The 23,098-nt window shown below is 54.5% G+C and overlaps 3 protein-coding genes across 14 annotated transcripts; 2 read left to right on the top strand and 1 right to left on the bottom strand.

Moving 5' to 3' along the window:
- Positions 1–908: 908 nt before the first annotated feature.
- Positions 909–2,781, bottom strand: TMEM205 (transmembrane protein 205). The gene is made up of 3 exons (XM_055430147.2): positions 2,671–2,781; positions 2,406–2,569; positions 909–1,274 (listed from the first exon to the last, which is right to left on the bottom strand). The coding sequence occupies exons 1-3, from the start codon at positions 2,768–2,770 to the stop codon at positions 969–971; spliced, it is 570 nt and encodes a 189-aa protein (XP_055286122.2). The 5' UTR covers positions 2,771–2,781; the 3' UTR covers positions 909–968.
- Positions 2,782–3,410: 629 nt separating this feature from the next.
- CCDC159 (coiled-coil domain containing 159) lies at positions 3,411–12,726 on the top strand. 5 transcript variants are annotated; one of them, XR_016038092.1, is made up of 15 exons: positions 3,411–3,700; positions 5,410–5,612; positions 5,701–5,927; positions 6,550–6,696; positions 6,878–6,911; positions 7,239–7,327; positions 7,419–7,500; positions 7,694–7,889; positions 8,486–8,553; positions 8,638–8,714; positions 9,056–9,177; positions 9,403–9,485; positions 10,457–10,573; positions 10,745–10,852; positions 12,708–12,726. XR_016038092.1 is itself a non-coding variant. In XM_055430133.2 (14 exons), the coding sequence occupies exons 1-14, from the start codon at positions 3,690–3,692 to the stop codon at positions 10,747–10,749; spliced, it is 1,461 nt and encodes a 486-aa protein (XP_055286108.2). In that variant the 5' UTR covers positions 3,411–3,689; the 3' UTR covers positions 10,750–11,091. The 5 variants fall into 5 exon arrangements, 4 of the variants coding, with proteins under 4 accessions (XP_055286108.2, XP_055286111.2, XP_055286112.2 ...); XM_055430133.2 differs by lacking the exon at positions 12,708–12,726 and having other exon boundaries at positions 10,745–11,091; XM_055430136.2 differs by lacking the exon at positions 12,708–12,726 and having other exon boundaries at positions 3,411–3,707; positions 10,745–11,091.
- A 16-nt stretch (positions 12,727–12,742) lies between these two features.
- Positions 12,743–19,508, top strand: PLPPR2 (phospholipid phosphatase related 2). 8 transcript variants are annotated; one of them, XM_055430142.2, is made up of 9 exons: positions 12,743–12,882; positions 13,726–13,805; positions 14,481–14,594; positions 14,721–14,856; positions 15,484–15,755; positions 16,673–16,849; positions 17,574–17,696; positions 18,020–18,071; positions 18,204–19,508. In XM_055430142.2, the coding sequence occupies exons 2-9, from the start codon at positions 13,740–13,742 to the stop codon at positions 18,545–18,547; spliced, it is 1,284 nt and encodes a 427-aa protein (XP_055286117.1). In that variant the 5' UTR covers positions 12,743–12,882; positions 13,726–13,739; the 3' UTR covers positions 18,548–19,508. The 8 variants fall into 8 exon arrangements, with proteins under 8 accessions (XP_055286117.1, XP_055286116.1, XP_055286121.1 ...); XM_055430141.2 differs by having other exon boundaries at positions 14,406–14,594; XM_055430146.2 differs by having other exon boundaries at positions 17,574–17,680; positions 18,204–18,378.
- Positions 19,509–23,098: the final 3,590 nt, after the last annotated feature.

Here is a 23,098-nt window from a genome sequence, read left to right as displayed (position 1 = left end):
TTTTTTTAAATTGGAGAAAAATTGCTTTATGATGTTTTGTTGGTCTCTGCCATACAACACCCCAAATCAGCCATAGTTATATACATGACCTCCCTCTTGAGTCTCCCTCCCCTCTTTCAGTCCACCCCCCGAGGTTATCACAGAGTGCCAAGATGAGCTCCCTGTGTTATACAGTAACTTGTCCCCAGCTATTTTATGCATGGTAGTGAATATAGGTCAGTGCTACCTTCTCCCTTTGTCCCACTCACTCCTTCCCTTACTGTGTTCACAAGTCCCTTATACCCAAGGTTTGCTTCTCACTCACACTGACCATTGCAAACAGGGGAAGATGTGGTGAATCAGGCACTCAAAAAGTGATCTTGCTCACATTTCATTGGCCAAAGCAAGTCACATGGCCATTCCCAATGTCAATGAGGTGAAAAAATACAATTGTCCTCTAGGGATCAGAACCAGATGTTGTTACCATAATATGTAATATGTACAATGGTTATTGCCATGCCTGGCACACAGTAGGTGCTCAACAAATGGCACCATTGTAGGATGAGCTTAGGGGCTGCAACATCCTATACTCTCAATTAGTATGCCACGTGAATGGGAAAACGGAATCCCTCGGCTCTACCCTTGCCTACAAGGGCTTCCCTGGTGGCTCAGTGGTAAAGAGTCCACCTACCAAGGTAGGAGACGCAGGTTCGATCCCTGGGTAGAGAAGATCCCCTGGAGAAGAAAATGACAACCCACTCCAGCATTCTTTGCCTGGGAAATCCCATGGACAGAGGAGCCTGGTGGGCTACAGTCTATGGGGTTGCAAAAGAGTAGGACACGACTGAGTGACTAAAAAACAGCAACAACAACCCTTGCCTGCCCCTCCCCTTCCTTGCTTCCCAGTTGGAGAAAGATGAAGGCAGACATTTCCAAAGAAGCGTTTATTGACATCCAAGGCCCCGGCAGAGACAGAGAGTCAGTGGGAGCTAGAGGTTGTGGAGGGCCAGGGCGAGGCCTGCCAGATGAAGCCCATTGCTCAGGAGGCAGCCCAGATTGCAAAGGGAGGACAGGCCGTGGTAGCGGAAGAACTGCTGGCGGAGGGCGCTGTACTTGGGGTCCTGAACCCGCAGCTGACGGTAGGGGTCCGAGCCCTGGTGACTGCCCGGCACCTCCCCACCCAGGCCCCGCTCCTTCTCCACAGTCTGCAGGGCCCACATGGCGGCCGTGGTGCGGGACTCCAGCCAGCGGGCATTGACGGTGGCCATTGTGAGGCTCAGGAGCAGCAAAAAGAGCTGGTGGGGCAGCAGGAAGACAAGGTGAGCCGTGCCTGGGAGGCAGGAGGGACCCCAGGGCATGTCCTTGTGCATCCTCAAAGGCCAGAGGGGAATGGGAAACAGGATCCGGTCAAAGTCAGGCGTCCCCGCTCCATCCCCAAACCCAAACAGAGCTCTAGCTCTCATATCCTGAGACCTGCAGTTCCTAAGGAAAGGCTCCACCACTCTCTTCTCTCTCCCCCAAATTCCTGAGCTGCTTCTCTTCTGATACATTGACTGGAACTTTCCAGAACACAGCCTGTCTCCTACCTAACTGTTCCCCAGAACTGAGGATGGGCAGAGCCTCTCTTTCCTGAGTTGGGACAAAGAATCATGTTAACTGTCCCCTCATTTCCCCCAAAGAGCCTAAGATGGGGCTTATCTCCTTTGTGGCCCCAGCCTAGTCCCTAGAACCCGACACTGGGCCCACAGGGAAAGAATTAAAAGTCCCCAAAGTTCCAGTTACCTATAATCCTTCATGTGTCTGTGAGGTTATTGAAACCCCTTTCAGGTCTTACCTGCCCACATCTGAGGAACAGAATGGGGTCGGGGGAGGGCAGGATAGAGAAACATGAAATGCAGAGATGGCTCCTTGCCTTGTGTCTGGGTAAAATGTATGGATGGGGGCTGCCGTTGCCGTTGTTTAGTCGCTAAATCGTGTCCGACTCTTTTGCGACCCCATGGGCTGTAGCCCACCAGGCTCCTCTGTCCATGGGATTTCCCAGGCAAGAATATTGGAGTGGGATGCCATTTCCTTCTCCAGGGATGGGGGTGGGGGACTGTAAATCCCCAGTCAGACTAGTTTTTAAACAATGAGCTGGGGTCAGTGCCTCAGCCCAGCTGAGTCACCACAGCTTGGCTGTAGGCCCAGTCAGGGGGAGGAGCGGGAGCAACAGCCAGCAGACAGACACTGTGGGGACAGACAGGGCTGCTGGGGATGGTTGTGCATGTTGTGCACTGCTCAAGGGTATCCAGAGCCCAACTCTGTGTACACCAGGAAGGCAGGGTGGTTTGGGGGGTTTTGTTTTAACTGTCACAAAGGTGTCATAGGTGTTCAGTACGGTCCTGGGAATCAATGTCCAGAGGGTAGTGGAGCCCAAGCCCGCATACCTGGCTGGCCTCCCAGAATGTGAGCTGAGCCCAGGCACACTGTGAAGCCAAGATGCAGAGGTTGACGAAGGCACAGCCCATGGAGATGTGGAAGTAGAAAGGGAAGAGTTTGCTCTGCACCAGACCGAAGGTATGTCGGGGAAGGCCTCGGAAAAGCACAAAGCCTGTGGGGTGCAGGGGACCGGTGTTAGGACACGTCCAAGGACCCTCTCTCATTCCTGTCCCCACTGCGGGCATCCATGATGTCCAGGCCGACAATACCTACCTGAGATGAAGGTCACCCACATTTGCATGCCCCAGGCCCCTGACAAGACCAGGAGATGGACCACTTTAGTCAAGCTTCCTGGATTCCCGCCTTCCTCCATCTTTCAGGCCTGAGAAGGAGGCACCAGGTAAGTCAGAGCTTTATCTTTACCCTGTGGCCTTCAGACTCTGTGAGCCTGCACAAGGCCAGGGTCATGGTCTATCCAGCAGATACCTGGATAGCAGCCCAGGAATGGGGTGGGGAAGACCCAAAACAGTTGTGACATCCCCGACCCTTTCTCTCCAAATGTCAGCCCCCAAGATCTTAGGGTCTCTGCACCCCAACATCCATGCCACCTCTGAGACCCCCAAATTTCAGCTCCAGCAGCTCAAGCTTGCAGCCCTAGATCTTCAGAGATCACCCCAGTGACTCCCAAATATCACCCCAGGGACCCACTTCTAACATCAAAGACCACTCCTTTCATGACAAGATGTCGCTAAGAACATTCCCGAAGCACCTCTCAGAGACGCGTTCTAATCCTGGGAAACCCCAAATCTCATCCGGAGGACACCGACCCCACCACTGGACCCGGACCTCGACCCGCTGCACCCAGGAGTCCCGGGCTGGATCTAGGGTGTCAGGCTTGCTGGGCTCGGTACCTCACTCCCACGCTCCGGGGTGGCCCGTGGGCCTCCTCAGCTACCTCCCCTCGTGGGACGAAGAATTTGTCCCGCCTCGCAGCTAAGCCAGAAACCAATCGGATCAGAGATCTGTATCTCCTGTACCGCCCTCTTAAATATTGACCAATCGATGAACGGAAACCAAGCCTGAAATCCCGCCCACTCTTCGGATCTGCGGAAGCGGAAAGGCGCCAATGAAGCCTTCGGCTGCAGCGGCGGGGGCGGAGCTAAACTGCCAGCCACACCCCTCTCTGTGACTCTACCTTTGGGCTCCGCGCATTTTAATGGCATGGTGTCCCCACGGGATCAAATTTCAGCGTCACAGCTGGGGACTGGCTTCGCGGTCCCTGATGGGAGAGCATGAGCAGGTGGTATGTGGTAGGTGGGGGTGGAAGGGGGTCGGAAGCCTGGCGGGCGCAGGGTTCAAGGCCCCGGGGGCGGGGCCCAGGCAAATGACCCCGCCCCCTTCCTCTGAGAATTCTATCCGGAGTGACTGAGGGAGAAACAGGTGATGTTGGAGGTGGGTTGGGGCGGGGATCGACCTGGTGTCCTGCCTGCAATTGTCACTCAGAAATGCATCCTGCCTTTTCTTCTCCCAAGTCTCCCAGGGCTCCTATGATTCCAAAGTACTAAACCCTGAGTGTAATTTTCAAAGACAAACACTGAGTTCCCGTTATTATGTATCAGGCACTGGTATGGATTAATTTACTTAATCACAACAACCCAGTAAAGTAGGTAGTATGATATCCCATTTTTATAGTTGGGGACACTGAGGCTTGAAGAGGTTTCATAATTATCCCAACATCACACAGCTGGGAAGGAGACAAAACTAGGATTTGAACACTGGCCATCCAACTGGAGGGTTTCCTTGCTTAATCATCATGCTGTACTGCCTCTGGCAGTGTGGACCTCCCTGAGGCAGTAATTTTTGAAGGGGTAGCTTAGAACATTTCGGGAAGAATAATAACTCTTGCAAGTTATTATGGTGGGTGTGAAGACCCAGTGAGGGCTTATGGTAGTGCCCAGCACTCAGCAAAATGTTCAGAAAATATGAGCTTAAAAAGGGATTAAGGAAGATTTTACAGAGGCGATACTGAGTAAGGTTTTGAAGGGTACACAGGAGTCTTCCAGGGGGACTGGGCTAGGGGAAGGATACCAGAGGCCCCAGAAAGGACAAAAGAAGAGAAAGCCCTATACTGTGGCCTTTCTGGCTGAGTGTGATCCATGGCAAGATGGATCATTTTGGAAGTTTTTCCAAGGCAGGCCTGTCCCAGGTTTCTCCAGCTGTGCCAGCCCTCACTACACTGGAAGGTCAGGGGGTATGTATGTGAGACCCAGAAATGAGCCCTTTCCTGTTCCCAGCCTTACCTAGTGCAGGCCTGGGCCCCAGTTCAGCTAACATTTGTTAAATGGATATGCTGTGCCTCTCCTCACATTCTATGGCTCTCATTTACTGGGGAGCCAGTTCCTAACTCCCCTGCTTGGCTTGCCCTGACTTGTTTGAGCTGTCCTGCCAACCTCCTGCTGCTTCCTCCTGGACCTCTGCCTCCAGCCACCCTGACTTTATCAGCACAGAGCACCTGGTTCCAGACCTCCAAGCTTTTTAATATATATATATATATATATAATTACTTAACTGCACTGGATCTTAGTTGCATCATTTGGGATCTTTAGTAGTGGGCTTGTGGGGTCTAGTTTTGTGACAAGGGATCAAATCCAGGCCCCCTGACCAGAGATTGAACCTGGACTCCCTGCATTGGGAGCACAGACAGACCTCTAAACTTTGGCACATGCTGTTTCCTGCCAGGGATGTCCATCCTTTAGGGCCAGTGTTAAGATCTCTTTTTTTTCTTTTAGGCTTATCTCAGACCTCAGTTCCTTCTGTGGGAACTTTTGGGTTCTTCTCACTGTCCAGTCCAACCCCTGGGGCTAGGATCATCTTTCACCCAACTTTGGCTCCTACCATAACTAAGAAGCCTGTGTTGAGGGCTGTGGCCACTCTGGGGTGTCAGGGAGGGCCTGGGGCTGTCAGGACCCAGGAGCTGGTCTCAGTGCAGCCCTCTGTCCCCCCTACTCAAAGCAACCCTCTTCTGGCTGGCCTACCCCTGGACCCTGAGTGCTCCGTGCCTTGCTACCGCTCACTTCCCTCACCCTCCAATGTGTGTTCACCTGCTCACAAGAAATGTGACAAGTGCTGTGGTTCGTGTTCTCCTGCTCACAAGAAGTGTGACAAGTCCTGTGGTTCGTGTTTGCCTCCTCACAAGAAGTGTGACAAGTGCTGTGGTTCGTTGAGGGACTAGCCTGGGGCTGGGGAGCTGGTGTGCTGTGGGCTGGCTCTCGGGAAACCTTCACCATCCATCCCTCTTCCCAGGCACTTCCTCAGAAAAGACCTTGGGATATACGTGTCACTGGTCCAAGAACCCAGAGCCAGAGACCTCACAGCCGACTGCACCTGAAAACACAGTGACAACTGAAGCCTGGAGGACAGGGAGAGACTCAGGGTGTCAGTTACATGGGTCTCCCTCCACCCCTTGCTCAGACTCACAGGAGCCGTGTAATGACCAGGATCTTCCGAAGAGGCATAACAGCAACACTAAGGTCTACCCTCCCTGGGAAACCCCTTCCCACCACACCTCTGTCTACTGCTGCAGGGCTTCAGGTCAGGGCTGTGGGGCAGAGAGTTCTTGAGAACCCTCACGCCCTATGTCTTCAGCACCCAGAACAGTGCCCAGTGCTCAGCCAGGCCTGCACTAAAAATGTCTTGAATGAATGGAATGGATGCCCCATTGTGTGTCTTGTGAAAGTGTTAGTTGCTCAGTCCTGTCTGATTCTTTTTTACCCCATGGACTGTAGCCCACCAGGCTCTTGTGTCCATGGGATTCTCCAGGCAAGAATACTGGAGCGGGTTAGCATTGCATTCTCCAGGGGATCTTCCCAACCCAGGGATCAAACCCAGGTCTCCTGCATTGCAGGCAGATTCTTGATCATCTGAGCACTGGGGGAGCTCATTATGTGTCTTAATGAGGTTCTGTCTGTGATTGTCTCTGGGTATGACTGCCTGTGTGTCTGTGACTGTGGTTGTATGTCTGAGATGGGCATGAGCACGTGCCCTGGGTCTTATGACCTAGCATGCATCTCTGTGTCTGAGGTTGTGTGTCTATGGTTGTGTTTTGATGACCGTGTGTGGTTGTGCATCAGGGGTTGCTGGTGCTCCTTGCAGACGTTGTCGATGCCGTTTGTCCCTAAAGAAGAGGGCCATTACCTGAGTCCAAGCCGGAGTGAGGGCTCTGAAGCTGTGTGTTCTCAGGGGCAGCCCCCATGCCTGCCACACAGATGCACTTCTGAGCATGTTCGGGCTGGGGCAGAGGTGAGGTGGAGTTGGGGGGTGCATGCATATGCCTGGAGGCAGCTTTGCCTGCCCTCGGGGGTCTAGGATACCCAGAACTCAGAAGACCCAAATCATGTCTAACCCCCACACCCTGGGTTAGGGTGAGCAAGGATGCAGCCCAGGGGTAAATTTCTACTGCCCTCATGTCCCCCTTCTCTAGAAGCCCTTGGAGACCAGCTGTTCCAAAACCAAAGGTGAGAACCTTCCTCCCAACAAGACTATGGGTAGAAGACCCACCAGTTCCTACCTCCACCTTCTGGCCCTTCCTCAGTGGACTTGTACCATTGCTTCCCAATCATCCCTGTCCCATCATCAGCTGACACTTGACCCTGACCTTGCCCTTCATCCTTGTCTCTGACCTTGACCCCTACTCCTTCTTCTACCTCTGCCTCAGCCTACCCCAGCTCCTTACCTTGTCCCCTGCCTCACCCCCCCACCCTGAACCTCTACTGACCTCTGCCCTGACCTTGCCCCCACCCGCACCCTTCCCAGCCTTGGCTGACCCTCACCTCTGCTCACAGTTAAGTCCACCACGATGATTCCCGACTGCCAGAAGCTTCTGAGATGTGAACTGGAGTCACTCAAGTGTCAGTTACAGGCCCAGACCAAGGTGAGCCACCTCGGCCCCACCCCCAGCAATTGTCTCCATCCCCTCCCACTTCACCCCTGCTCCCACCCCTAGGCCTGACCTCTTGGCCCAGGCTTTCGAGTTCCTAAACCACTCAGTGACCCTGTTGGAGAAGGAGAGCTGCCTGCAGCAAATCAAGATCCAACAGCTGGAAGGTGAGAACTGGCCAAGGGTCGAGGTAAGGCTGGAGGCTGTCCCTGTCAAGGTTAGCCAGGTCAGGCCAGGGTGGGAAAAATTGGATGAGTTTGGGTTTCAGGCCAGGGTCTGGTGAGGGTTAGGGCAAGTTGTGTTCAAAGCTAGGCTCAGGGCTGTGGGTGGGACTCAGGCAAGTTCCCACCATCTCTGTAGAGGTGCTGGGCCCCACGAGCCACCAGGGAGACAAGGAAGGGCACAAGTGGGATGTGGTGGAGGGACGGCAGGAGCTGTATGAGGCCCTGGCTCAAGGCCTGCAGGGCCTGCAGAAGACCCTGCATGACAACGAGGAGGTGCAGCGGGCCCGCACCACCCGCTGCCTGCAGTTGCTGGCCCAGGAGATCTGGGACAGGTGGGTGTTGCCAGGAGGGTTGCCTGGAGGTTGCTTCAGGAGAGAAGGGAGGCCAGAGAGAAGGGGCCACAGGTGGGATGGGGGAAATGAGTAAGGGAGTCTGGGGGGCATGGAAAGCTTGGGGGACAAGAGGAGGGCGTGGAGGAGGCAGGAGGCAGTGCGGCTGTGTAGGAAACTGGGAGGCCAGAGGAAGGGGATACAGGGATGGGAAGGGAGCTCAGGGGATCAGAAAGCTGGCATGGGTGAGATGGGAAACTGGAGGGGAGAGGTGGTGGAGAGGGGCAGAGTTGGGGTAAGGGAGGTCAAGGGTGCCAGAAGATGGGGAACTGGAAGCCAGGAAATGGGGGCCTGAGGGAATAAGAGGCTGAAGGTCAGAAGGGGAGGATGGGGTGGGGGTAGGGAGGGGTAGGAAGTGGGGGAATAGTAGGAGAAGGGGAAAGGTGGGTAGACAGGTGGTGGGAGGGGACAAGCCTCTGGGGGATGGTAGTTGAACAGATGGAAACATGGAAGGTGGAAGTGGCTTGGGGAGGCAGGTGGGCAAATGGGAAGCCAGGAGGCCAGGATACGGGAGGCCAGAGGCTGCCCTGTCTCCTCAGCAAGAAGTTCCTATGGGAGGAGCTGGAGCTGGTACGAGAGGAGGTGACCTTCATTTATCAGAAGCTCCGTGAGTGCCCAAAGCCCATGGCCGGGAGGGCAGGGTGGAGGTCCTTCTACAGCTTCAGCCCCCTTAAGTCCCCTCCCCCTACAGAGGCACAGGAACAGGAGATCACAGAGAACCTGGTGAACATCCAGAAGATGCAGAAGACACAGGTGAAGTGCCGCAAGGTGAGCAGAGCAGGGTGGGGTGGGAGGGGAACCTTGTGTGAGTTGGGGTATAGGGATCTCTGCTGGCCTCTACCATCATACTGCAGCCAGAAGGCCTGGGTTCAAATCTCAGTTTTGCTACTTACTGCTATGTGATTGTGATCAAGTCACTTCCCCTCCTTGAGCCTCAGTTTCTTCATCTGTAAAATGGATGTAACAACATACCCCTGCCTGACCGAGTAGCTGCATTAACTGAGTGATAAGCTCTTTAAAGGCATCTTGGTATGTAATAAATGCTATATCACACCTTTCACCATTATTATTATTATTATTACTGTTTCCCCATCCCTTCCTGGCCTCAGGTCCTGACCAAGATGAAGCAGCAAGGGTACGAGACAGCCAACTGGCTAGAGACTGAGGAGTTGCCACCAGGATGCAGCGGTTCCTGGAGGGATAACCTCCAAAAGGAGCTGGGTGACATATGGTGATGAGCTCCCACTGTAACCTCTGACCCCTGACCTTCATCTGCCCTGCCCTCTCTTCCCAATCAGATTGAGCAGTGACCACCAGAACCTGGAACCCACCTGAGTCCAGGTCTCCCTTTCCTCCTGGGACTCACCTCCACCCCTCCCCCACCACAGCCCCCCTGCCCCAGCCCTGAGCAGTCCAGAGTCCCCTGGAGGGCCCACAGATCACCATCTCCCCACAGGTCCGCTGTGCATGTGCTGCAGAACTCCTTTGATGGCCTCGCCATATCCTCAGGGGGCCGCCCCAGGGCCGCAAACCTCAGGGGTGAGGGGGGCTGAGCAGCACTCCAGGGTTGGGGGGGAGATCATTCTCCAGCTTCACACATGGAGGTCACATTCAGAAGCCATATTTGGGGGTCACATCTGTTGGGTCTCCCCCCCTAGTTATTTATTATTTATTTTTGGCTATATTGGGTCTTCATGGCTGCCCGCGGGCTTTCTCAAGTTGTGGCAAGCAGGGGCTACTCTCTTGTTGCTGTGCATGGGCTTCCTATTGAGGTGGTTTCTCTTGTTGCGGAGCATGGTCTCTAGGTCTCGTGGGCTCAGTAAATGTAGCTTGGGCTCTCCAGAGCACAGGATCAGCAGATGTGGTGCATGGGCTTAGTTGCCCCATGGCATGTGGGATCTTCCTAAGCCAGGGATGGAACCCATGTCCCCTGCATTGGCAGGCAGATTCTTAACCACTGCACCACCAGGGAAGTCCTCTGTTGGGTCTTATTCTGTGGTCACATTAAATAGTGTTCTGGGGTGACATTAGAGAGTCCCTGGAGGTTTCATCCAAGGGTCTCTCAGGGTCACTGATCTTTTTTAAGGGTCAGTGGGATAAAATTTGGGACTCCCCAACTGGCACTAGTGGTAAAGAACCTGCCTGCCAATGCAGGAGACATAAGAGACATGGATTGGGTCCTTGGGTTGGGACGGTCTGCTGGAGGAGGGCACGGCAACCCACTCCAGTATTCTTGCCTGGAGAATTCCAAGGGCAGAGGAGCCTGGCAAGCTACAGTCCATAGGGTTGCACAGAGTCGGGCATGACTGAAGCAACTTAGCACACACACACACGAATGGGGTAAAATTCAAGGGTCATCGACTGAGATCATAGTTTGGGGTCATGTTGGGTCACATTCAAGGGACATGATCAAGGATCACATTATATCAAGGGTACTGGGCTCATATTCACAGACCACTGAACGGTCACATTCAGGATTCATGATAGAATCGCACGTGTCCCTCCTGCAGGCTATAAGGGACACAGATGCCTGAGCCCTCCTCTCCCCTGCTGGGACTCGGACTCAGACACGGACCAGGGCCCTCCCCAGCTACTGCTCAGCAAGAGCCGCAGCTCCTTCCCACCTGGTGCGGATCCTCCCCTCCCCCAACCCACCTTTCCCTTTCCCTTCTGACCTGCCCTGGAGTCCCAGAGTCTGGGCATCACCCCCAATTCCCAACCTGGATATCCGCTCCCTGACCTCCACGCCTGGGGTCCCCTGGACCAAGCCAGGTTCTGACCCCCCTCTCTCTCCACAGCCTGAGCAGCCGGGACTGCTCTCCCTTGAAGACTCCTCCAGAAAGAAAATAAACTAGCTGAGACCCTCCTCCGCCTGTGAACTGTTGCTCCTGCTTCTTCCTGGGCCTGCAAGTGACTCCTTCCATTTACTACCCAGTCTTGGGCAAGATGTGGAGACCAAGGGGCTGAACAGGATATATGGGTCTAGAGTCAGGGGACGGTGTGAGACTGCATTTAGTATATGACAAGGTCAGAGGTCAGTCTGTCCAGATATTGAGTGACCAGACAGTCTCTTCCCCACTAGCCACCAGTCTTCCTTTCTGGGGTGCCCTGGCGATCCTGCCTGCTGTCCCTACTGCCAAATGGGGAAACTGAGGCTCGGAGAGGGAGGGTCTCGTCATCCCACCCTCTTCCTCTCAGCACCTACCAGGGTCCTCCCTCTTAACCTCGTCTTCTTCCCCTCATGGCTCGCCCCCCCACCAAAGCAAGTGGGGCCCAGCCCCGATCACGCTAATGAGACATCGCGAGGCCCCGCCTCACGGGTTATGCAAATAATGTCCCGGAGGCCCCGCCCCTCCCTCCTGCGCGGAGACTGCGCGGCGCGGCCGGGCCGGCCGACCGCGTCTCCATCTCCACGTTCGCCCGCTGGCTGGCGGTCGGTTTGTCTGTCCGTCCCGCCGCGCCGGGGCCGTCTAGGTGGAGCCAGGGCTCAGGCGGCGGCAGTGTCGACCCGGTGAGGGGGAGGGCCTCGGGGCGCCGCCTATACCTCTTCTCGCCGGCTTCCGACCCTCATTGTGTCTGTCTGGGCAGCGTTCGGTTCGTGTGGGTCGGGTCCCCTGCGGGTCCAGCGCGGGGAGGGGGAGGGGAGGCTGCGAGCGGAGGCTTGGGGACCCAGCTCGGGGAGGGGAGGATGGGGACAGGACCCCGGCGAGGCTGACGGTGACTGGGTGGTTGTCGTTATGTGTCAGTGTGTGTGTGGCATCAGGGGTGTCCGTGTGGTGGCTGTGTGACTGTGTCTCCCGTGGCTGTCTTTGTGTGATTGTCGCCGTGGGTATCACTCTGATGGTGACTGTGCGGTGGTCGTGTTGCTGTGGCCGCCTTTGAGTGGCCGTGTGACTGTTCTCACAGCGATTGTGTGGCCGTCTCGGTGTCCGTATGGTTGTATGCATGTGACTGTCATTGTGTGGCTGTTGTGTGTTTTTTCTGATGGTGTGTGGGGGTCCATTATTATGTGACTGATCGTGTGCCTTTCTTATGTGTCTGTGCAAGTCTATGCCACAGTCCACGTATGTGCTCTTTTGTGGCCATGTGGATGTGGTTGTGGATGGCAGGGCTCTTCTGTGACTGTCAAGGTGGACCTGAGACTTAATATGTGTCATTCTGTGCCTTGTAATTGGGGGCGTGACACTGTGACCAGTTCTGTGACACCCCCCCCCCCGCACTGTGTGTGGTGACTTTTTTTTGATGTGACTCTTAAGTGTATTGGCAGCCTTGAGTCTCTGTCCCTGATGGGGGTGGAGTGGGGCTGTATGTGGGGCTGTGAGGTGTGTGAAGGACCTCCTGTTGTATCCCAGTGACTGTGTGTGTTGGGGCAGGGGATTTGTTTGATCTGCGTGGGTGTCTGTGACAGGCCGTGTGCACACCGTGCTGTGTGAGTGTGCAGTTGTGTGTAGTGGGTGTTGGGCACCTGTCTGAATGAGCGAGCCCATCTTGTTCATCACAAAGCTAACACCCAGTGCATTGCCTAGAACCCAGCAGGCCTTTCATCCTTGTTGGTGGGATGAATGAATGCTGTTCAATTGGATATATGTGTTTGTGTGTTGGGGGGATGATTGGGATGGAAGCTCTGGCTGAGTTGTGTACTCTGGGGGGGGTGCCGATATGTGTCTGTGTCTCTGTGAGGGTGAGGGGGGCCATGGCTGGGTCGGCACCTCGGGCATCTGGGATCTCTGGTGTGACCCTCACCCACGTGTAATGTTGCAGAGCAAGCCACGTGGATGGGGCACTGGACCCAGAGTGCCTACCCCTGCCTGTCTGGGCCTCAGTTTCCTCATCTGGGCAATGGGGGTGACCATCCCTGCCCTGCTGGCTGCCAGGAGTGGCTGTGAGTCTGTGGGCGTGGCAGCAGCCTGTGGAAAGCCATAGGGCCCATTCACAGGTGAGGTCTGGCCGGGAGAATGGGTCAAGCAGGTGTGACTGTGTTGGACTCTTAGTGCTGGGGACTGACTGAGGTTAGACTTGGTCGGGGGGAGGGTGAGTGAGTTGAGGGGGAGATAGCCCTCTCTCATAATACAGGGAGGCAGACGGGCTGGGAGGAGGGGAAAGGAAGGAGAGAGGGAGAGGCAGCTGGGAAAGAGGGTGGGCCTGGCCATCAGCCCAAACCAGTCAGGCACAGCCCATGGGGACAGGAGAGGGAGGCCCCTGTGGGCTCTGGGGGAACTGGTATGGGGGGAGGGCCCTGGTGGAGGTGAGTAACAGGGAGCATAGGACTTCCTGTAAAGCACGGAGGGGAAGAGTATGGGGTCTCCTAAAAACTAGTGGGGTGAGGAACCTTATTTGTAGAAGAGGGGTTCCCTTTAAGCAGGATAACTCTCTGCTGAAGGCCAAGGGGAGGGTTCCCACATGCTAAGGGAGACAAGCCCCCCTACAAGGTATGGGGTCAGAATCTCCTGTGCAGGCTGTGGGGGACCACTATAAAATCGGTGGGGACCCCAGCAGAGGCTGAGCTGAGCAGCTTGTATCGGTGGAGGCAGGGTCCTCTAATAAGCTAGGACAGGGGGAAAGACCTGGGTATGTGGAGGCGTGGCCAGAAGGCTCAGGGGGCGGGGCCGGGGCTCCTTGGCTGTAGTTGGAAGAGCCAGGCTTAGGGGGTGGGGCCAAGTGTTGTTGGAAGGGCCAAGGATGGGGGCCAGGGTGTTGCCAGAAGACTCCAAGAACAGATGACCTGAAGCTCCCTCTAGGCCCCGCCCCTGGCGGTCCCATTCCCTCTGCATCTCCACAGGCCCAGCCATCACCATGGCGGGAGGGAGACCTCAGCTGAAGAGGAGTTTTTCCATCATCCCCTGCTTTGTCTTCGTGGAGGTGAGGAGCACAGTTCCTCCCTGGCCCAGACCCTCAAGAGGGAGGAGGCACCTTCTGAAGTGGCACTCCCTGGGGTTCCAACCCACCTCTGCCCATCCTTACTGTGGAACTCTGGGCACCTCACATGTCTTCCCAAGCCTCAGTTTCCTCATCTGCAAATGGGCACAGTTGGCATCCCTTCCTCTCTTTTAGGGCTGTTATGAAAGTAAAATGGATTAATTCTAGGAAAACATTTAGTATGACGCCCAGCCCAGAATAAGAGTTACACCTGTTGTGGCTGCTCGTGTTGGGTTGGTGCAAAAAATTGGTTATGGAGAAACCCAAATGACGTTTTTTGGCCAACCCGATATTTCTACCAGTAGTTTTCTTTCTCTGTTGCTCTGTCCCTCCGCCACACTCACTTTTTGAGCCCTGGCCCTATTCTCTCTCCCTCGTCCCAGTCCGTTCTCTCTACCCTCTCCTCTTCCTCTCTCTCTGTCTCTCCTCCTTGTCTCTTTCTCCATCTCTGTGTCCCTGTCTCCATGGCTCTGACTCAGACCTGACCCTGTCTTTCCTCTCTCTTCTCTGTCCATCTCTCTCCCTACCCTGACTGGATGGCAGTCGGTACTGCTGGGCATCGTGGTCCTGCTTGCCTACCGCCTGGAGTTCACAGACACGTTCCCTGTGCACACCCAGGGCTTCTTCTGCTATGATAGTACCTATGCCAAGCCCTACCCAGGACCTGAGGCTACCAGCAGAGCACCCCCAGCCCTCATCTACGCCCTGGTCACCGCTGGGCCCACCCTTACGGTGAGACTGGTGGTAACCCAGCTCAGGCTATTGGAAGGGACTTCCAGGAGGCAGGAGGGCCAGGGGGTGGTGGGTGGAGGACTGGGTTTGAAGGCCAAGAAGACCACACCTTGGTCTTGCCCACAGATCCTGCTTGGGGAGCTGGCGCGTGCCTTTTTCCCTGCACCACCCTCAGCCGTCCCCATCATTGGGGAAAGCACCATCGTGTCCGGGGCCTGCTGCCGCTTCAGCCCCCCGCTGCGGAGGCTGGTCCGCTTCCTGGGTGAGTGACTTGGTCAGGGGTCAGCCGTGCAAAAGGGAGATGGACCAGGCTCAGCCATAATAATAATTCCAGGGGGAAAAGGGCCCTAGAATGTCCATGATGGTGACTTCACGGGGCAAGAGGAATTTGGGCTGAGGGCAGGCCTCGCGGAGGTTCTAGAGATATGGGTGTACCCTAAGCCAACCATGATGGCAACTCGAAGAGGAGGGCGCCAAATTACCACAAGAAGAATCTCAGGCAGAAAAAGCACAGGAGGTCTTTGGGGCGGTGGGGTGAGATCCCTGGCAGTGCTCTAAATATGGTCTCAGCCGCAGTTGGTGGCCTTGGGGTAGAAGGGCAGAGCTCACCCGAAATGGTGGTCCCTGAGGCAGAGGGCTGAAGATCCTCCAGAAGAAAAATGAGCAGCTTAGTAACAGCAAGAATAGGGGCAGGTAGAGGAGGCTCAGAATGACATCCCAAGGGAACATGGCCCAACTGTTATGGAATATGGTGCTAGGGGGAGTCCGAGGTTTTCTTTCATGTCAGTCACAGGAACAAGGAGACAGGGACCCAGATGGACCTTAAGGGGGCTCACAGGAGAACAGCTGCTGGGCACTGGCATGAACCCCCTCTCTCATCCTACCCCAGGGGTCTACTCTTTCGGCCTCTTCACCACGACCATCTTCGCTAACGCGGGGCAGGTGGTGACCGGCAATCCCACGCCTCACTTCCTGTCCGTGTGCCGCCCCAACTACACGGCCCTGGGCTGCCCGCCACCCTCACCGGACCGGCCAGGGCCTGACCGTTTCGTCACTGACCAGGGTGCCTGCGCGGGCAGTCCCAGCCTGGTGGCTGCTGCTCGCCGCGCCTTCCCCTGCAAGGACGCTGCCCTTTGCGCCTATGCCGTCACCTACACAGCGGTGAGCCCCGAAATGGAGGCAAAGCAGTTGGGGGGCGGCCAGCGGTCAGGAGACCCTGTGGGCTGGGGCCTCGAATCCCTCCCGGAGTGAGGCCACGCCCTGCGTCACTGTGACTCCGCCCCCAGGGCGAAGGTTCTGGCCCCACCCCTTGGCATCTGGTCACGCCCCCATCTTGAGTCAAAAGCCGTCCCTTGGTTTTTGGCCACGCCTCCAGACCCACTAACCCCGCATCCGAAGGAGGTTATTGGCTCAGCTCTATAGACTCTGTCCAGTGAAATCTAGCCAAGTCCCTGCAAGTCCTGGTTATTGGCTGGGTGACTAAGTAGTGGGCTTTCAACTCTGTCCCCTGGAGCCCTTGTCCCCCACTTTGACATCACCTTTTATTGGTCTGGCCATACTCCTGAGTCAGTTTCGCTGAAACTTCCTGGTTCTTGTCGCCTGCTTCTTCCTGGTCGCACCCACTGTTGCTCTGACTCCTTTTTCTGGCGTTGGGGGCTATGCTTCTAACCCTGTTAGTGGTCCCCAGGTGTTTGGGGACTCCACCTCCTGGAGCTCCTGACAGCACTTGTCACTTGGGCCTGACTCCACCCTCAGACTTTGTGGCTACACCCTCAGCCAGCAAGTATCTTTCACCGTCTGTGATTGGTCTCCCAGAGACCTGGGGCCCCAGACCCTATCTACTGTTCTTTGGTGCTCAGGCTACACCCCCTTCCCTGCAAAGGCCCACTGGGGGTCCATGACTCCATCCCCTGAATTCCAGTCCCCCTGGCTGTGTTCCTTGGAGCCCCTGGCCAGTGCCTGCAGCCCCAACGCAGCTTCTCAGGGTTCAGACCTCACCCCCTTCCCTGAATGTAATGTCCAGTTGAGTTTGGGAACTGCTGCCGCTGTGTGACCTCTGACCTGTCCGGCTCCTGCAGATGTATGTGACACTCGTGTTCCGCGTGAAGGGCTCCCGCCTGGTCAAACCCTCACTCTGCCTGGCCCTGCTGTGCCCTGCTTTCCTGGTGGGCGTGGTCCGCGTGGCCGAGTACCGCAACCACTGGTCGGATGTGCTGGCTGGCTTCCTGACAGGGGCAGCAATCGCCACCTTTCTAGTGAGCCCCCTTGCCTTCCATCCCTGACCCGAGGCAGGACTGCCTGATGATGAAGGGTGTGGACTCTGTGTGACCTTGGGCAAGTCCCTTAGCCTTACCTAGCTGAGACATTCTCATCTGTGAAATGGGATAACAGGTTTGGGACCCGGGTAAGGCAAGTGAGGCACTTGCTTGAGTACACCAACTACAGGGGATGCCAAAACACTCAAGATCAAGGAAAATATTATAAATAGTAATATAAATATGATATTAATCATGATAAATTTTATTTTTTTTAAATAATTTTTTTGGAGGCACATGGCATGCAGGATCTTGTTCCCCGACCAGGGATTGAGCCTATGTTCCCTGCAGTGGAAACACAGAGTCTTAACTACTGGGCCATGAAGGAAGTCCCAAGATAAATAATATTCTAATGAAATATTTTTCCAAATCAGGATTAATGCAAAAACCCATATTGTCCAAAATACCAAAGGTTTAAATAAGGACAAGATTAGATCCTGTTGTTACACAACTCAGCGTCACTTGCCTCCCTGTGTGGAATAAGTAATAAGGGTACCTATCTCTTAGTAAAGTGGAAACAACAGTGTTTGGCACATTATAGGCACCATAAAAGTGTTAGCTGTTCTTGAAAACCTAAGCCTCAGTTTCCTTATCTGCCAAATGGGAATAGTAATCTACCTTATTGGCCTCAGGCCTCAACACGCCCCTTTCCCTCTGTCGATAGGTCACCTGTGTTGTGCACAACTTCCAGAGCCGGCCACCCTCTGGCCGAAGGCTCTCCCCTTGGGAGGACCTGAGCCAAGCCCCCACCATGGACAGCCCCCTCGAAAAGTTAAGTGTGGCCCAGGTAAGGGGGGCCGGGGGCTGCTCCCGGCTGGAGAGGGTGGTGGGTGGAGGGGGACCAAGGAGCTAGGAAGTGGGGCAGGCTGTGGGGGGTCTCAGGGCCATGGAGAGGTGGAGGGATCACTCATCTCTGTGGACCTGGGTCCCGGGCTGGGGCTGTCCCACAGAATGGAAGGGTGTGTCCCCCTCTCCCTCTCAAGGAGACATGATTAATCCTGAAAACTCGTTATCTGTTCCATTGGGCTCTATGCACTTTGAGCCCCTTGTGGCTGTGGCCAGCGGTGCCCAGGGGGCCACTAGCCCCTCCCCTCTGCCTCTTTGTCTCAGGAACCCGAGGGCTGCAGGCCGCATTCGACACCGGCACGGCTCACCCCATCCAGTGAGTATCAAGGGGGTGGGAGGATAAATGGGGGGACTTCCAGATGGCCGTCACTGCCACAGAGGTGTCACTGTGCTCTTGTGGCCCCTCCCAAGCCTTCTAATCCCTTGACTTCTGATTCCTGATCCCTAGAGCCGCAGAACTGCGCCCGCCGTGGCCACCTGATCCCCAACTGCGTGTCCTCCAGGGCTCCAGCCATGTGTTCATCGCCCCGTGTGCCCCGCCCTCGACTGAGGTCTGAGCCGACGCCCCTCCCTTTGCCTCTGCCCCTGCCGGCACCAACCCCCAGCCAGGGCCCCTCGCCCTCTTCCCCTGGGCCTGGGGGGCCTGGCGGGGGTGGTGGCCGTGGCCGGAAGCTGCTGCTGCCCACACCCCTGCTGCGGGACCTATACACCCTTAGCGGACTCTATCCCTCCCCCTTCCACCGGGACAACTTCAGCCCTTACCTGTTTGCCAGCCGCGACCACCTGCTGTGAGGCCTGGTACCCACCCAGAATCTGCCCAGTCCCCATTTCTTCCCTGCCACGCGTGTGTGTGCGTGTGCTGTGTGAGTGCCAAAGCCCTTGTCCCCAGGCCAGCCAGGCCCAGACATCAGAGGATGGCTGGAAGGACATCGAGGGGACCCCCTGCCTCTTGCCCTCTGGGACATCCAAGTGGGCATAATTGGGAGGTGGGTCCTTGCCTCCTAGGATTGCCCTTTTAAGGGCCAAAGTCTGATCCCATTGGCCATTGCCCAGCCAATGGGAGCTTCCCAGTTCTCAGAATTCTAGCCAAAAGGAGTTTACTCCAGCCAATAGGAGAATCCCCATCCTTTCTTAGACACCTCAGGCAAGAGGGCAACTCTAGTCAGTGTTCAGCCTCTGAACAACAAATAGGAGTCCTTGGTTCTCAGAATCTCAAGGTGGGTGGGTATGATTCCAGTCAATGGGGGACCGCCCATGTCTAAGCATGTGCAAAGGAGAGAGTGCTCTCTCCTCAGAATCGGAGTCCAGCTGGAGGGTGGGGGGCAGGCTCCCCCATGGCAGGGTCCTTGGGGTACCCCTTCCTCTCTCAGCCCCTCCCCCATGTGCAATCTCTCACCCAGTCTCTCCTAACTCCCAACTTGTGCAGGGCTTGCCCCATTTCAGAGGTTTTGGGGTTCAGGGTGCTGCATTCCCCCTTGCCTGTGCCCAGATCACTCCAAACCCTTCTGTTATTTATTAGGGCTGTGGGAAGGGAGTTTTTTTTTTTTCCCTTAGAACCACCCCTGTTCTTCACAGTGCCCCCCCATGCCTCAGCCTCATACAGATGTGCCATCATAGAGGCATGGGTGGAGCAAAGAGGGCTCCCCACCCCCAGCAGCCAAAGGCAGTGGGCAGGGGAGACACTGCCCCCCTTTCACACCCCCTCCTCATCTTTAATAAAGACCTGTTTGTAACAGAAGTTTGGCCACCCGCCTTCCTCCTCCAGGTGGCAGGGGTGAAGGACTTTAATGTTGTGTGTAGGTGTCAGTGAGGCTGTGTGTGAGTGTATAGTCACAGGGAGATAGATAGTGGAGCGGCAGCATGGGGCTGTAGGGTCCATGACTTGGCTTTAAACCAGGCTCAGCATTTCCTGGTTGTGTGACCTCAGGAAAGTTAACTCACCTCTCTGGGCCCTCGATTCTTCATCTGTCAAATGCAAACAGCCCTGCAAGCCACATGTAAGGCACACAAACATACTGTGAGGGGCCTCGTATGACTGTCTTCCTCAGGTGACTGGCCTGTTTGACCATGGCCAGGGTGCTGAGGGTACAGGGAATAGGGTGAGGGGACCATAGAGGTCCTAATAGAAGGGGATGCTGAGGGCAGTAGGAACCTCCCCGCTGAATCCCTGACTACATGGATTTGAGCAGGGGTTTTGATTATGCGGTTGTGCTGAGAACCAACTCCTGAGGGCCCAGCAGAGACTGGGGAAGGTAGGACAGGGAGCCACATGCAACCCCCCCACACACAAACACACTGTTGCTTCAAGAGACTTCAGACAGGCCATCCAGGGCACCAAGTCATTCAAAAACTAGGGAAGGGAAGTCTGCTTTCCTTTCACATTTATTCATTCATTCATCCATTTATTCAGTCAAAAAACTTTGTGGAGCACACCCCATCCCACCCCTATGCGTGCCAGGTGCTGTTTTGCTAGGCAAAGGGGCTGCAGTACTAAGCAGAACAGACACAAAATCCTGCCTTCATGGAGCTCACATTCTAACACCAGAGAAAAATATAAACAAGATAAATAGGTTAGCCACAAAACTGCAATTCTCAATTTCAAGAAGGTCTGGAAACCAAAATTATCCTCATAACTCATTTGTGGCAAAACCTGACCTAAGGTCATTATAGCTTTTATTTGTTTAAGTTTATGTGAATATTTTTATGTTTCATTGCAGATAAAGTATAGTGTTTGATTTAGAATGTTACGCCCCCCCCCAAAAAAAAGAATGTTACCCCAGGTCCAACTAGGGGTGTTAATCAGTACATCGTATTTACACCACAGTACCTTTTGAAAATCTGAAAAAAATCTAAATTTCAAACTGCAGGATCAAGAATTTGGGTCAGAAATTGGTATCATTGATACATTAGATATTGATAAGTAATAAACAGAAAACTCAAGTTAGAGAAGACAATGGGACAACTTTGGAATGAGGACACGGTTTGCAATTTAAAGAGAGTGTCCAGGGAAGCTATTTCTGAGGAGTTGGCACTGGAGATGTGGTGTGGAGGGAGGGAGGGACGAGAGCCCTGCAAATAACTGCAGTGTGGAGTGGGGGAGTGTTCCAGGCAGAGAACAGCAAGAATGAAGGCCCTGAAGTGACAACGTGCCGGCTTTGTTCAGGGAACAGTGAGGAGACCTGAGCAGCTGGAGCAGATCAAGCGACGGGGAAATAGAAGGGAAAGGAAGTGTGTCTGGAGGAGTGGGGTATGGTTGATTCTGCATTGCAAGAAATGAGATGGACGCATGAGAGGGCTGAAGGCAGAGGAGGGATAGGATCATGTAGCCCCCTACTTCACCACATGGAGCATCTATTTCCAGGGCTTGCCTTTCCCTGAGCCCCGTAGCACTGCTGCCTCCATGGGGCCCAGCAGAGAAGCAAAATTTCAGCACAACGGACAGCATTCTAGGAACAAACCAGTTGGCGCTATCCATGGTTCTGATAAGCTCAGGCCAAGAAAAGGTCAGGTTGGGGCTGCCGGGCACAAAGAATTGTCTGGACCTGCTAGGGAGTGTGGAGACTGCAGCCCTGGCCTTGCTACCCCCATTGAAGGGTGGATAATCTTAGATAGAAAATCCAGATAAAGATGTTCCTGCTTATTCAAAAGGCTTCTCCACATGACCCACTGCCTCTTATCCTCAACTTGACCAAAACTGAGCTCCTTTTTATAATGTAAGTCAGACCATGACCCTCCTGTGTTCAAACACTCTCTGGGCTCTCCATGGCACTCTGTGTAAAAGCCAAAGTTCTCCCAGTGCCTCCAGTCCTTTGCACTTGCAGGTGCCTCCCCCCTGGAATGCTCTTCCCCCACATATCTGCATGATTCCCTCCCTCACCTCCTAGGAGCCTTTCTTCACATGTTACCTTCTCAGGGAGGCCTGCCCCTACCATCCTGTTCAAAATTGCAAAAACCAAACAATTGTCCCTTCCCTTCCTTTCCCTGAGCAAACCTCTCTCTCTCTCTCTTTTTTTATACAGACTTATCATCTGCTCATAGACTATTTAAACTCTTCATTATGCTTGGTGGCCATTATCACCTCCCTCACTAAGATGTCAGTTCCACTAAGACAGAGATGTTGTTGTCTGTTCGCTGCTGAGTCTGTGTGCCTCCTAGAACAGGGTCAGGAACAACATACATGCTCAATAAGTGTTTGCTAAATGAATAAACTTATCACTTGAGGATACCAACAAACTGGGGAGGAGCACAGACTGACCTTGAGCTGTCCACCTCACCCTTTGGTTCTGCCTCCTCCAGGGAGCCCCTGTAAGGTAAACTCCTTCTGTTGGGACATGAAGATGGGGTCCCAAGAAGCAAGGGAAAGAAGTAGTGTATGCATGAGAGATACACCTAATGTCTGCATCTCTGCCAGTATACGCATTCAGGAGCACCTATCCTATGTCAGGTGCTGTTCTAGGAGCTGGAGACCCAGCAGCAAAAGAAAGAGGGACTCTACCCCAGTTGAGCTGACATTCCAGTGAGGAGAGAGGCAATAAGATAAATACATACGGTTGGAAGTGTAAGTTTTTGAAAAGAAAATGAAGGTGAAGAAGCAGTGAAAGAGTGAGGAGGGGTGTGATTTTACACAGGTAGTTAGGAAAAGTGAGTGATTTTTGAGTCGAGACCTGAAGAGAATGGAAAACACGAGGGATAGATACCTAGGAGCTGAATGCTCTAGGAAATGGAACAGTAAGTGCAAAGGACTTGAAATGGGGCTGTGTTCAGCATGCTCCGGTGTTTACGTGGAACTGTGTGATACAGGTGCTTGTGTATTTAGAGTGTTGCAAAGCAAGGTGAATTTAACAGGACAATGTAACAGTGTGCCTCATGTGTGTGTGTGTGGTGGCAAAGGAATTGTTGTATCAGACTGTGTTCTGGTGTGCTTGCAAGAGAAAGGGTGTGGGGGCATGAATGTGAGAGAGTATGTATGGGGTGCTTTGTGTCAGGATATGATTGTGAGCATGTGGGTGGTGGGGATTCTGAAAGTGAAATATATGCAGAGATGCCCTGTCTGTGTGTGTGTGTAGGGGTGTGGGGGGTGCATGTTTGAGTGGGTGTAGGAGTGTGGGGGTGCCTGTCTGTGTGAGTGGGTGTATTGAGGGATGTTGAGAAGCTTTTTTCTGGCCCCAGAGGGAGAGAGCGAGCCCTGGAAATCTCAGTTCCGCCCTGCCCCTAGGTCTCCTGGCAACGGCACCACTTTGAAGTTACCAAGAGACAGAGTTGCCAGGGCAACAGGGCTGTGAGTGGCAGCTCTGGGGAGAAGTCTGTGTGAAGATATCCAACCAGTGCTCACTTGGTCACTTA

Source organism: Moschus berezovskii, chromosome 8, assembly GCF_049115385.1.
Source record: "Moschus berezovskii isolate FMDL1 chromosome 8, NW_MosBer_1.0, whole genome shotgun sequence".
Taxonomy (NCBI): domain Eukaryota; kingdom Metazoa; phylum Chordata; class Mammalia; order Artiodactyla; family Moschidae; genus Moschus; species Moschus berezovskii.
This window is presented reverse-complemented; position numbering and strand designations above follow the sequence as displayed.

Excerpts from the sequence above, each read along its gene's own strand:
- TMEM205 (XM_055430147.2), bottom strand. The coding sequence starts at position 2,770 with ATGGAGGAAGGCGGGAATCCAGGAAGCTTGACTAAAGTGGTCCATCTC. Across the intron at positions 2,570-2,670 it reads GTGGGTGACCTTCATCTCAG|GCTTTGTGCTTTTCCGAGGC; the intron begins GTAGGTATTGTC and ends TGCACCCCACAG. Across the intron at positions 1,275-2,405 it reads CATTCTGGGAGGCCAGCCAG|CTCTTTTTGCTGCTCCTGAG; the intron begins GTATGCGGGCTT and ends CTGCCCCACCAG.
- CCDC159 (XM_055430133.2), top strand. Across the intron at positions 8,554-8,637 it reads CTTCATTTATCAGAAGCTCC|AGGCACAGGAACAGGAGATC; the intron begins GTGAGTGCCCAA and ends CTCCCCCTACAG. Across the intron at positions 9,486-10,456 it reads CAGGGCCGCAAACCTCAGGG|GCTATAAGGGACACAGATGC; the intron begins GTGAGGGGGGCT and ends TCCCTCCTGCAG.
- PLPPR2 (XM_055430141.2), top strand. The coding sequence starts at position 13,740 with ATGGCGGGAGGGAGACCTCAGCTGAAGAGGAGTTTTTCCATCATCCCC. Across the intron at positions 15,756-16,672 it reads ATGCCGTCACCTACACAGCG|ATGTATGTGACACTCGTGTT; the intron begins GTGAGCCCCGAA and ends CGGCTCCTGCAG. Across the intron at positions 16,850-17,573 it reads CAGCAATCGCCACCTTTCTA|GTCACCTGTGTTGTGCACAA; the intron begins GTGAGCCCCCTT and ends CTCTGTCGATAG.